This window comes from Aspergillus homomorphus (assembly GCF_003184865.1).
Source record: "Aspergillus homomorphus CBS 101889 unplaced genomic scaffold BO97scaffold_36, whole genome shotgun sequence".
Classification (NCBI taxonomy): domain Eukaryota; kingdom Fungi; phylum Ascomycota; class Eurotiomycetes; order Eurotiales; family Aspergillaceae; genus Aspergillus; species Aspergillus homomorphus.
The window spans coordinates 1-11,873 of record NW_020291922.1 but is presented as its reverse complement, the minus strand read 5'-3'; the positions used below and the strand labels follow the sequence as shown (position 1 = coordinate 11,873).

The 11,873-nt window shown below is 47.3% G+C and overlaps 5 protein-coding genes across 5 annotated transcripts; 1 reads left to right on the top strand and 4 right to left on the bottom strand.

Annotated features, from left to right (window-relative positions):
• Window positions 1-290: 290 nt before the first annotated feature.
• BO97DRAFT_395836 (alpha/beta hydrolase) lies at window positions 291-1,707 on the bottom strand. The gene is made up of 2 exons (XM_025694054.1): window positions 844-1,707; window positions 291-743 (listed from the first exon to the last, which is right to left on the bottom strand). The coding sequence occupies exons 1-2, from the start codon at window positions 1,276-1,278 to the stop codon at window positions 390-392; spliced, it is 789 nt and encodes a 262-aa protein (XP_025548727.1). The 5' UTR covers window positions 1,279-1,707; the 3' UTR covers window positions 291-389.
• Window positions 1,708-1,862: 155 nt separating this feature from the next.
• On the bottom strand, window positions 1,863-3,045 carry BO97DRAFT_436679 (uncharacterized protein; the record flags this gene model as incomplete). Its single annotated transcript, XM_025697802.1, has 7 exons — window positions 1,863-2,007; window positions 2,041-2,137; window positions 2,219-2,301; window positions 2,367-2,505; window positions 2,643-2,712; window positions 2,803-2,847; window positions 2,911-3,045. 7 exons carry the CDS (start codon window positions 3,043-3,045, stop codon window positions 1,863-1,865), a joined length of 714 nt encoding a protein of 237 aa, XP_025548726.1.
• A 940-nt stretch (window positions 3,046-3,985) lies between these two features.
• Window positions 3,986-4,223, bottom strand: BO97DRAFT_427210 (uncharacterized protein; the record flags this gene model as incomplete). The annotated part of the gene is made up of 2 exons (XM_025697186.1): window positions 3,986-4,028; window positions 4,081-4,223. The coding sequence occupies 2 exons, from the start codon at window positions 4,221-4,223 to the stop codon at window positions 3,986-3,988; spliced, it is 186 nt and encodes a 61-aa protein (XP_025548725.1).
• Window positions 4,224-5,503: 1,280 nt separating this feature from the next.
• Window positions 5,504-6,141, top strand: BO97DRAFT_351435 (oxidase ustYa family protein; the record flags this gene model as incomplete). Its single annotated transcript, XM_025691980.1, has 4 exons — window positions 5,504-5,609; window positions 5,670-5,831; window positions 5,903-5,931; window positions 5,998-6,141. Coding segments are annotated over 4 exons (441 nt in total), but the record flags the coding sequence as incomplete, so codon positions are not given.
• A 2,478-nt stretch (window positions 6,142-8,619) lies between these two features.
• Window positions 8,620-11,446, bottom strand: BO97DRAFT_160616 (SLM1 family PH domain-containing protein). Its single transcript, XM_025690223.1, has 3 exons — window positions 10,821-11,446; window positions 10,273-10,760; window positions 8,620-10,210 (listed from the first exon to the last, which is right to left on the bottom strand). The coding sequence occupies exons 1-3, from the start codon at window positions 11,350-11,352 to the stop codon at window positions 8,732-8,734; spliced, it is 2,499 nt and encodes an 832-aa protein (XP_025548723.1). The 5' UTR covers window positions 11,353-11,446; the 3' UTR covers window positions 8,620-8,731.
• Window positions 11,447-11,873: the final 427 nt, after the last annotated feature.

Below are 11,873 nucleotides of genomic sequence, written 5' to 3'. Positions count from 1 at the left end.
TACCACTCGATACAGTCGAATACTACAGTCAGGTGGTACAGTTAGAAAATAAACTAGATTCACTAAATAATATATAAGTATTATAGATATAATTACCTGGATTAAAGCTACTCAAACTATAAATAGGATTTTTAAATTATCCTAAACTACTTCAGAATGATTTTCTAAAGTTATAAGATAATAAAAAAATCTATTATAGTATCTAGTATAATTTATGGCTCTACTTTGAATTGCTCCATACAGCATGTAGTATTGTCAAACAGCATATTGACATTACAAAATGAGCAAAGGTGCGAACTTTGTTACATTGCAATTTAATCTTGGAAGAAAACAAAAGAAGTACCACTAGATCGGCAAGTAGCTACGTACACGAATTTCCATCTTACCCATTAAATTGTTTCCCATTGCTTAACGACTTCCAAGATAGTTTTGGTCAAGTCCTCCGGGGCGGACAATTGCGCACTGTGACCGGTGGCAAGTTCCCGGGTGATCCATTTGGCTCCAGTTGCCTGAACCATGGCCATCTGGGCCTCATAAGGCACCGCGCGATCATTGCGAGTATAGATGTAGGCAATCCTGTCGTTGAAGGCCTCAGTGTTCCAGCTGGCCTCGGGACAGGGGCTGGAGAAGGAGGTCAAGCCCTGACTAAGAGAGGTCTGGATAGCCGCGTCGGCAAGGGTGGGTTCAACGTCGTAGAAAACAGGCGGCTTGGGCTCGTCACATTTGACGAGATTTTGTTCTTTCTATTGATTCCTGATCGTTAACATCAAGTATGGAAGTGGGCCGGGTCAATTTTTGTTGGTGGTGGGGAGGGGAGGCGGCGGAGGAAGAGGAGGCACATACATCCATATACAAGTGAGGAGGCAAATGCCCACCAAAAGAGTCAATAATACTCAGACCATCACCTCCACGGGACAGGATTGCCGCGATAAAGATCTGGCCAAGCACGGAAGTGGATTTGCCCTGAGCGGCACGGTCGGCGGGACCCAGTCCGCGTGCGGCCGCGCTGGCAGGCATCCCACCGTAGGAGTGGCTGATCAGGATCACATCTTGGTTCCCAACATCCAGAAGAGGGAGTAGCAGCCGGTTTCGCACATAGTCGGCGTCGTCGGCTGCGGTGACAGCTCCTTGGGCGCCAATGCTGGGGAGGAGGCCAGTGAGGGCTCCGTAGCCAGCAGATAGGAGGAGGTGGAGGAGGTGGGCGTAGTGCGCGGGGTTCTGAGAGGCACCCGGCACAACAACCAACGCAGGCTTCTTCTTGTCGGGGGAAACAGTCATGATTGTATAAAGTTATTGTGGGAAGGGAGAAGCTAGTAATAGGATATGGTAAGGGGCAAAGAAGAAAACCAAAAATATCTTAGCCGTGGGAGAAATAAGTTCAGCTGCTGGAAGGGCAAACAAAGAGGGGTTTGGGACAAGTATTTATGTCTGTAAATGAGGGGGGGGGAGCCTTACATGACAGCAACGACTACCACATTCCCCTCCGAAGGCCGGCGCTTACCATATATTTGAGCGTCGTAAGATGATCTTTGTCTATCGCCATAGCGAGAGGAAACTACGTTTGCTGAAGCCAGCCAGGCTGAGTCTCGTCTTGCTCCAGAACAGGCAAGGGTAGTTGGGTGCCACAGTGAGTGAGGCAATGGAGGCAGTCGAGTAGCCGAAGTAATAAAGAACTACTGTTTTGGGGCTGAAAAGTTTTGTTGCTTCTTCGGCGATGTTCTGGACACTGTAGGCTGAGCCTTGGTGACCACACCTTAATTTATAAGGTAGATGTAGTAGCATACAATAATATGACGTAGTTTTAAGGATAATGACCAAAGAGACACAATTTCAACCACCCTCCATGGTCCAGCATTTACTTTTCAGACTGGCAAAAGTTCCACCTGGCTTGAGGAAGTTGGATGCAAAGTCTTCTCTGCCCCATGCTGGTGAGATTTTCCCGACTGGAAATGTGATAGCGGACAGTTGCGCGCCTCGTGGAACTTCGTTGATCCCTCCTTCTTGCTGCTGAGGAGCCGAATCCATTGTTTAGGCCCTCACCAATTGTGTAGCAGGGGTCCGTATATAAGTATAGAGCCCACAACAATAAAGATGAGTGGCTCGAGAAGTACCCATAGAATATTATAAATAAAGGGCGCTAGAAAATGAAATAAATATGTTATTAGTTAACATATACAACGAAAACTGAGACTGCAATATCAATTCCGGGAGAACATACCTTCAAATATACTACTGATGGTTGCAGTCTCCTTCGTCCACTGAACAGCATAGTAAAGTCTAACAAGTGATACCGCCATGCAGCTATTTCACCTCTCAATAATCAATTATCCGACGGAGTAACTGAAAGAAATATTAATATCACTTACGTGCTTCCCAAAACAAAGATCACAGACATAAACAGCTTCTTTGATTGATCTATTTGTAAGTTCTGTACAGCTGCAATTAGTAGAGCTAGTATCAGAAGATTAAAGAAGCTATTTCCAGCAACGTAACAGATTAGAATCGCTAACGTATTAATATCATAGGATACGGTGGGGTCCCATTAAAGGTATACCAGCTATTTTAAGAAGATAACAGCCAGTATAATAACCAAAGTAAAGCTGGAGATCAGTGTAATAAGCATATTACTCGCCACGACAAACGGACAGGAAATGCCAAAAGTTCGCCGGTAGAAAATAGTAAGGAGACTTTTATAACCCCCATAGTAGCAATCTAAGCATTTTCGCAAGCGAAATTTATCTTCAGTGCGAAAATAATAGCTTCCATGGTTGGCTGATAGTTCGGGTCTCCGCTGCCCGTAACTGCATCTATATAGTCAATAATTATACTAATACCACATAAGACGATCTGGTCACAAGTACTGAATATTAGCAACCTGAATAATTAGAGTAGATAATAAGCGAGCCCTACCAGGGCAAGGATAGTTATCCAGTCGTCGACACCTAGATAGAGCTTGGAATATATCCGCACGTAGACGCGAAGTATAACGGTAAGAATAGCTAAAACTCCTAAAATTGTGGTCACAGTAATGATAACCTTAGCCATATTAGTAAATACCATAATCTTTATAGTATAATATCTTGCTGATTTAGATTGTGGACAAGTAGTATAGGTAAAAGATAGAAATAAGTAATAATTATAGCAGAGGACTAACGGCTAAGATTTATCTTCTTATAATAGCTGGAGAAGAGCATAATACATGTTCTCCCTCAGCTATTCCGTAAGGGGGCTGGAAATAGACAGGTTAAATACTAGACTAGCTCAATATCTGTCTGCTAATGTCTGTCTGACTATAGCGACTGTATAGCCCCAATACACCAGGATTAGAGATATACTATGTCTGTAGCAAGGCTGTCTATATTAGTAGATAGACCAGAGCAACCGTGGGGGCCAAAGAAGTTTCCTGAAAATGGCAGACACGGGCCTGTGACAGAAACTGTATGAATCACAGTAGCTTTACTAGGCTGGGGGGAGAGGGAGGGAAGAGAGAGAGAGAACTGTGTTACAGAGATATAACTACTTCAAGGCAGCTATGCTAGTAGACTGCACTGCCCATGTAGCTCAGGGTACTCGGAGACTGAATAGAAAGGGGCATAGTGTCTCTAGGTCTCTGGAACAATGCCAAGGAAGCTATTAATTAAAAGTAATCTTTATAAAAACAGCAGGTATCAAAGGACTAGTTCGGGGTCCTATGACTCCGGGCCGCCCCGTGGATAGACTAGCCCTCTAGCTCCTCAACTCCTGTATATGCACTTCGGTGGAAAGGGTGGGTCGAGCGCAGCGGAGATTTTTACTTTTTAGACTGACTATACGCTAGTACACTCAGATTAAAGTATCGAAACTCTCAAGTTGATCTGCTATCTGACCTAGACTACCCGCATCTATTCGCTTTCCCTCAGACGCTAAGAAGATTCCACATAATCCCTCTGTTTGCTGCACACCGGTGGCTATGGCTTACAAGTTCGTGGGGTCCAAATGGTGAGGTTTACTCATCACCCCGATCAGGCACTGTTGCCGATGTCAGGACACTTGTTGATAACGCCAAGAAGGGGAATCCGAAATCCGAATGCATGAACTTACCTGTCCTCGTAAGTGATGAAGCGGGTGTTCAGTACAGCAGAGGCATCACGCTCCTCAATTTCGGATGGAGCTGTGACTGGGGCCGCCGTGGCAGTGCCGGCCAGGGTGAGAAGCGCCGCTAGTGCGCTGAATGCAGTACGCATAGTAAAGTGGTTTATGAAGTCAGTGGCTAAGCTCGGTGTCGACCTGAAGTTCAAGGAGCTTGGTAGTAAGAAACAGGAAGAGATGAGATAGAGAAGTTGGTGAGGTTGCCTCCGCCAGGATATCACGACATCACAGAGCGGCGACGAACCTTAAATAGTCCATACTCTTCGCCAATATCCTCAGTCTCTTGATATAAGCTACTTGCTGAGACGGTTCCCCTCCAACCTTCTCAAATTAGAAGTCCCTTGAGATGGTCTCGGGCTAAGGGAATTCTAAGCGGCTGCATCTTGTCCGCCCTCTCTCACATCAGTCCAGAGTAGACGTGTGCTGCGCATTAGGTCAGAAGTGGGGTTTACATAGTATCTGTTTGATCCTTCTTCGTACTGTGCGAAAAAAAAATAGAAAAAAAGCCTCTCAATCGACTAGTACAGGACCTTCCACGTCCTTCCTGATGTGGGATGAGCGGTGGGTCAGAGACGAGTAATTACACCAAACGACTAGTGGCTAATATCAATCATGCATTAATAACTCCAGGCTAGTCCTTTCGGCAACCTTCTAGGAGCAAAACGTAGGAATCCCGCACTAATTTTGCCCCCACCATCCATATTCGTGAGGGTCGATAATGATGTGCATCGGTCTGGGTGTATATGGCTGGGGCAGCTGAATATCCAGCTCGCTTAGAGGTGAGTCTCACAGCAGTGGCTAGGCTTTGGTAAACACTCCTCACTCCACATCTCCGCTCTTTCCTCTGTACTTCCTCCTACTGATTGCCTTTCCCCAATCGTGTTGTCTGTAATCTTTTCTGGTGCAGGTTTTTCCTTGGTGCCCTGTCTTCCCTCTATAATTCCTCTTCTCTGCCCTCTGCATTTTTCGTACTATCTTCTACCTCTTTAAAAAACTCTCATATACATTAACACTAGCTATTACCATAACTGCATCCAGGCTAGAAGATAAGCGGAGCGAAGAACACCTTATTTCAAGTTTTAATATGGAAAATTTCCTCAAAGACAATAAACATCCCGGGGCGAGAAGGCCACGATGGTGCCGGTATTATCCTAATAGGACTCTGACTCTATCCTCATAGATTTTGTTTCTGGTTATAGCTTCCGCCTACCTTTGGTCAACAATAGCTCGTCATCAGAAGACAGCTGCGGCTTGCTAATGCGCTGACTACTTACCAATCAACTCACCAGCATTGGAGGCCCTTGAGAACACAGGCTATATTGAGAAGTTCTACAGCAGCTTTGCGAAGCCCAATGCTTTCAAGGGGCCTCCAAGCCCTGCCATCAATGCTGCCTGGGATGATATTACTTATGCTTCTGGTAAATCGTCTTCAAATAGACCCAGTTCTATTAAACACGAGGCTTACCATCCAGCTGAAATAGGTGGTATCATCAATTTTGATGAGCAAACTTTGTAGCATATCAATGCGTCCGAATACTCAGTTGATTTGGCTGACGAGCTCGGTGGTGGTTACATGGGCTCAGTGGAAGTTTTGCATCAGCTACATTGTTTGAATATGCTCCGCCAAGCTAGTTACGAGGATTATTACAAGGATAAACCGGGCCCGTGGGAGGATAGCCCGCAGATTCTACGGCATCATCTTGGTAAGTTATGACTGGGGGATGAAAGTACTTATAGGAAATCAAATAACTTGTTGATACATCCATTAATATAGATCATTACATTGATATCCTCCGACAGAAGGTAAGCCAGGATGGTGTTTTGCATCAGTACTTGACGTTATTGTTTGAATGTTGCACTGGCTAATAGCTTTCACTTGCCAAATTGTTGATATATGATGCGGACGTTGGTATTCTGACATATATCTGGGTGAGGGGGTATAAAACCCCATTTCTAGACTTCAATATCTATAAAACGACCTCCTCCGTCCCTTTCCCACTCCAGCAATCATAATACATGTAGCATCCTTCAAGGGCTCAGATTTGCAGGTACAAGGCTAACTTTATATGACATTTACAGGCACTATAAATATCATGATCTTCACGTGGTAAAGCAATAGGTCAGGCAGCATTAACTCTACACGACACCCGAACATAGCATTGAGCACTTTTCTGGGGCGAAGGAGATACCTAGCCCACCGTAAATACTTAGATATTATACAGACGACTATCCGCCATAAATATACTTCAGGTTAAGAGATCTAACAAGTGTTCACCCAGCAAGCAGTAAGGGACAGAGTCACAGCGCATGACTTACCGAATAGACCCATTATCATCAATATAATTTACTACAAACTAAGTTTCGAATATATTTATCAGTAGAACAGTTCATAAAGGGGCTTTCAGTACAATAATATAATTCAGAAATTCAGATACCCTGGCATAACCCCAGGTCATCGCTTTTGCGCCACAAGATAAGGAAATATCTTACCTATTCTGACATATTTAGCCTCAACAATCTCACCAACAGAAGTCTTCAGTTTTCATAGTCGATTCAGGTCTGTTTCCCCTTAACTATCATTTTCAGCCGCTGTCCTGTTCGGGGATTATTATTATTCTATTCTCATAAGTACAGAGTACAGGAAGAGGTTAATAGACTCTGTGAGAAGATCGGAGAATTAAAGACAGATATCTGGATCGGCATCCTCCTGACAGAACCCTCCAGAGCGTAGGTTAAAATAAAGAATACTCAAAGCATCTTCTTCATTGTTACTTTTGAATAACAAAGTTCTTTGCAGTATGAAATACAGCAGACTGAAGAAAGCCCGAAGAAGAAAACAAGTTAGTTAATATGATTAACAGCAACTGAGAGAGAGCAGAAAATACGTAAATACTTACTAAGATACAAGATTACAAGCCCATCTTTCTAGATGAATAATATCCATTGCTTTTAGCATATCTTGTGTTTCCAGGAACACTTGAAAAAGTCAGGCTTCGCTTTCCGTCTGCTGGAGATAGCCCCCTGGCCCTGCAAAAATAGCTAAAGTTTAGCAACCAAGCGGAAAGAGTATATCAAGATGGTCGCTAGAAAGAAAGCAACAACTTACTCAGAAGTAGCAATACATATTCAAGCACTCGTGTGAACTTTTCCTCCGTGATTGCATAAGCAAGGCCACAGATATTAACCAGGCCGAACTGCCCATGAGAGCGAACATCGAAAGGTTGGGTGCAGTCGTGCTGCACAAGTTCGATTCCCTAGATGGGGCTGTCGGGAAATGCGGCTGTGTTCATATCAAAGCTGATAAGAGATGGGAGGGCTGTTGTAGTCAAGGATACAGAGGTCCCAGTTCCTTTTTCCAGGCTGGCTTGCGGAGTAAGGGATAGCTGGGATTAGGCAACTTCCTCCAGCCAAATACCCGTTCCGCAGCCAATGTTAGTAATTCCATCTCTTAGCGACGACAATGGGATGGAAGGGTAGATCAGCTGATTATTAAGAAAGGTCTGCTGAATAGTTAAGGTTATGCTGTTGATTCAGCCGCTTGCGTTCTTTAGTTTGCTTGGAACAGTAAGAGAGGATATATATCTAGTCTCCAGACTCTACAGACGCAGGTATAGTGAAGAAAGTAAAATATGGATTAAGATTAGTATATTTCTGCAGCCGAAGAAAGAAGAGGTTAAAGAAATACAAAGGCAAGATGGAACTAAGTAAGGGTTACTCTCTACTTTATATTAGTATTTATGCGCCGTAATATCCTAAGAATAATAAGAATTAGTCTTTGTATATACAATACCAGTACTTGACTTTACAGCTAGCTGACCTCTCCCCTTTACATATACTTCTTTATATTCCGGGCCGCTCAGTGAGCAAAAAGCAGTACTAAGTTTAAACCTAAAACAGAAAGAGAAAGTCGCTCGAGTTCTGCAGTAATCCAGTTCAATAGCAGTAAACAGATTCCATTCTTCTTGGTCCATAACCCCGTCCAACCGACCAACCGACCGCCTGTCCGTCCGTCCGTTCCATCCGAGTTCAAACGCCTGTAATAAGGAAAAGCAGAAAAGAAAAACAGAACAAGAAAATGTAGCTGTGGTCGGTGTGGGTAAATCCCCTTGACCTGTCAGCTAACAGCATGTACCTTGGCTTATCCCACGTTCAGTTCTCTGCTGAATCGGACTTGTCATATCTTGTGGATAACCGCCAAGAGGAATCTGTGTGCGAAGGTTTGCGTTGGGGAAAAATGTGTATATATATTGGAGGGGGCGGGGGAAGCGGAGGAAAGGTGAAGAATTGCAAAATCTTGCAACCTTCCATCTCTCCACAGCGTATGAGTTGAAATTGTTATGTTTAATATGTGTCGGCCATCTTTTCATCCAATTCGTCATTGAAGGATAAGAAGCGTACACATAACCGTATCACCACGTCATTGGCCGTCAATTCGTGAAAATGTACAAAGGAAATGGAAGAAACATAGGAAAGCTGTGACAAAAGAAAATGGCTTTCTTGGGTGGCATGATTTCTTGTTTCATGGTCACCCAAGTTGGCGGCATTTCAGATTGATGGCAACCACCATCACTCTGACGACGCCAAATCCCTGGATTGACTGCGCTTAGGGGCTCAGATTGTTTGCAAGGGGGTAATGGCCGGGAATTTGCAGTTCAAGGGTGGAGACACTGCTCTTGGTTTGTGCGGGGGGCCGTTTGACGCTGCCATTCTGTGTGACAGCCATGTCCGTTGCCGCAGTGCCAACGGCCGGGCCAGCATGCACAGGCCCAGCACCGATGGCAGCTGTCGTGGGTTGCTTGGCTGCACCGTCGAGCTCGACCCCGGCGATATCCACGTCTGGCTCGTCGTGCTCGTCGATGGACGTCGGTAGCGTGTTGTGCGTAAATTCTGTTCCATTGGTGGCCGTGGGCGCTGTTGAGGCGCTTTCGCCACGGTTGCGTTGACGGGTCAGAGACGGATCCCGCGAGCTCGTGGAGCCTAGTCCGGTCACGAAGACGGCATCGCCGGTTTCCCGGTCCTGGTACCCCCTGTCATAGCCTGGCTGAGCTGGCTGAGGCTGCTGGTTGTGATCTCCGGCTGCCATCCACGTACCGTAATAGCTGTCGTGCCGTTCTACTGGCCTGGGGTATTCGGGGTTCTCTTGGAAGTGAGTTCCGTTCACCTCGCCGTCCGTCATGGCGCTGCTGAATGGACGAGGGTCGGAAAAGGAGCCGGCCGCGGCCAAAAGGTCTCTATCCCCGGAGCTTTCACCGCTTGAGGGCGATAGAGGCGCCTCTAAGTGGCGGTCGATTTGGACGTCGCTGGGAAAGCGACCGCCCGGTTGACGGGGCTGGGAGGTGGGACGCTCTTGATGCAGGACGGCCGACTCGGCGGAGTAGGGGGTCCGGTCGGCTTCATCCTCATCCATTCCATCGCTACTGTTTCGAAAACTGGCACCACTGACGGTGCGAACATGGCGTCTCACGTACGCATTGCGGGCCTCACCGGTTTTGGTCATGAGGCTCTCAATATCTTCATACCAGGCCATCATTGTCTCATGTGACTCCGCGCGGAACACCCACGAGTGACCCCGATGCATGGTTCCGGTCTGTCTTCCCTTAAGCATGAACTTGTGGGAAGTCGAGTCGGGCTGCGAGTGCGACCCTAATTTCTGGTCCAAAAGGTTCAAGGACATCACCGGTTGTTGCCATGCAACGCGGTCGGCGGATTTGAACTCATGGAGATGAGTGGGCGAAAGAACATACCAGCCGGGGGTGTAGCTCTTCAGGTACTTGCTCTTTCGCTCCAGCATGCCCGACCGGACCTCTGCGGCGGCAGGGTGGTCCTTGCCTGGATAGGTGATGTTCTCAACGTCACGGAGAGGCACCCGCGGATCAACCAATTCGTCAGTATCCGCAATGAAGGCGTTCCACTCGTGATCGTGCGGCATCGAGATGGGGCCAGCGCGGAGTTTCTCAACAGTGTCGTAGGTTTCATCCGCCTCCCGTTTGAGAATGCTGGCATAGGCGTTGTACGCCTTCTGAATCTCACTGACCACAATAGATTCGAGCTCGCGACCGGAATTCTCCAAATTCAGGAAGGCCTTGTTGGTCATTAGTGTCCAGTATGTATAAGACAGCGGACTGGGGGACAGCTGCAACATACCCGGTGCAAATAGTTCTCTTCTTCGATCTGCTTCTCGATCTGCTTGTCCACGCTCAACCGAACAATGAAAGGGTCGCCTTTGCCGGAGGTCGCGGATGGGTCGGTGTCCACCAGACCCAGGGCTTCATGCAGATGCCGAATGGACTTGCGGGTGGCGTCAACTTCTTTGTCGACAGAGTTGCGGAAATCACCCGACAGGCTGCGGATCTCCTTGGTCTTCTTTTGCAGATCATTGCGGAGACCCATGAGCTGGGTGACAACCTCGCTCTCCACCTCGGCCGCCTTAGTCGCTTCCACATAACCCTGGCGGTGGAAATCGCGCAAGATCTCGGTCGCATCCGCCAGACCGCCCGACTTGAGGAATGTCGGTGGCAGCGATGTGTTGTTCATGATGTTCGATGCAGACATGAATAGTTTTGAGCGTGTTTCATACGACTTCTGGACCTCCTTGAAAAAAATAATGAGATCCTTCAGGATTTTGCGCCATGCTGCCGCCAATTAGCAAACGGCCTCGTGAATGGGTCTTCAGATATGGGAGGGTTCCTTACATTGGAAGCGGTTGGCTAACACCTCGGTCGGACTTCCGTCCGTTGGAACAGGAATATAAAATGCGCTATTCGGATCCTCGCCGTCGACGCCATATTTCTCCTTGTCTCCGAGGACAAGACTTCGTACACTACCCGCGCGCAAACTTCTCTTGCTACCGCTGCGACGCATGCTGCTTCTCTTACTCAGGGAGGCCTTCTTCCGCAGAGTGCCGGATCGGGTCGGAGTTGCCGAACGAGACTGTGACATTTGTGAAGCGGAGCGTTGCATGCCAGCGCCCGACGGACCGTCCATAAAAACGGAACCGCGCTGGCTGGCAGCGTCAAACTCCTCGTGGAAGCGACCGGTGTAAGGGAGAGGGGCGGGGTCGGTGGCGTTGGTGACGTTATAACCGGAGGTGCTGGCGATGAAAGAGTTGGGTCGGGAACTGGAGCGCGCGCCGTACGCTCCGCGATTTAGTAGTGAATCTGGATGTTGAGGGAGGGTGCCATAGGGGTCCTGCACCGGCGTTTGCGACCTGACGGCCATAGCCATGACTGGGCAGGAAAGGGAGGCGAGGAGACGAAAGGAGGGGGGGAGAGAGAGGTAGGGAGGGAGGGCGGAAGGGCGGACGAGCAGCGGTAGTCGTCGTGTTGCAAGTAATTGTAGTTAGTGTTGGTGACGGGCAATGCAAGTCAGCGCAATCGGGCGGTGCAAAGGGAGTCCAGGCCCGTGTGTCGATATCAATTCGGTCCGTCGTTGGAAAAAAAAAAAAGGTCCGTTGCCGGATGCGGGCCGTGATCAGAGTTATAAGGGCGTCCAGAGTAACAATATATCATGAAACGCGAGAACTTAGTCAAAGAAATAAATGAGGATAAGGAGGAGAGGAGCGGCAGAAGGAAGGAGGAAGAGAGAGAGAGATAGAGAGAGGGAAGAAAAAGGAGAATCAATCTAAAAAGAACCAGCCGAATATTCGGATTAGTAGAGTGGTAGAAGTAATAGTAGTAGTATGGCTGGCCGGGGGTGGCTGGTTTGGTTGGTAGTAGTAGTAGTAGTAGTAGTAGTAGTAGTAGTAG

Excerpts from the sequence above, each read along its gene's own strand:
- BO97DRAFT_395836 (XM_025694054.1), bottom strand. The coding sequence starts at position 1,278 with ATGACTGTTTCCCCCGACAAGAAGAAGCCTGCGTTGGTTGTTGTGCCG. Across the intron at positions 744-843 it reads CTCCTCACTTGTATATGGAT|AAAGAACAAAATCTCGTCAA; the intron begins GTATGTGCCTCC and ends AGGAATCAATAG.
- BO97DRAFT_160616 (XM_025690223.1), bottom strand. The coding sequence starts at position 11,352 with ATGGCTATGGCCGTCAGGTCGCAAACGCCGGTGCAGGACCCCTATGGC. Across the intron at positions 10,761-10,820 it reads GTTAGCCAACCGCTTCCAAT|CATGGCGCAAAATCCTGAAG; the intron begins GTAAGGAACCCT and ends AATTGGCGGCAG. Across the intron at positions 10,211-10,272 it reads AAGAGAACTATTTGCACCGG|GCCTTCCTGAATTTGGAGAA; the intron begins GTATGTTGCAGC and ends ATGACCAACAAG.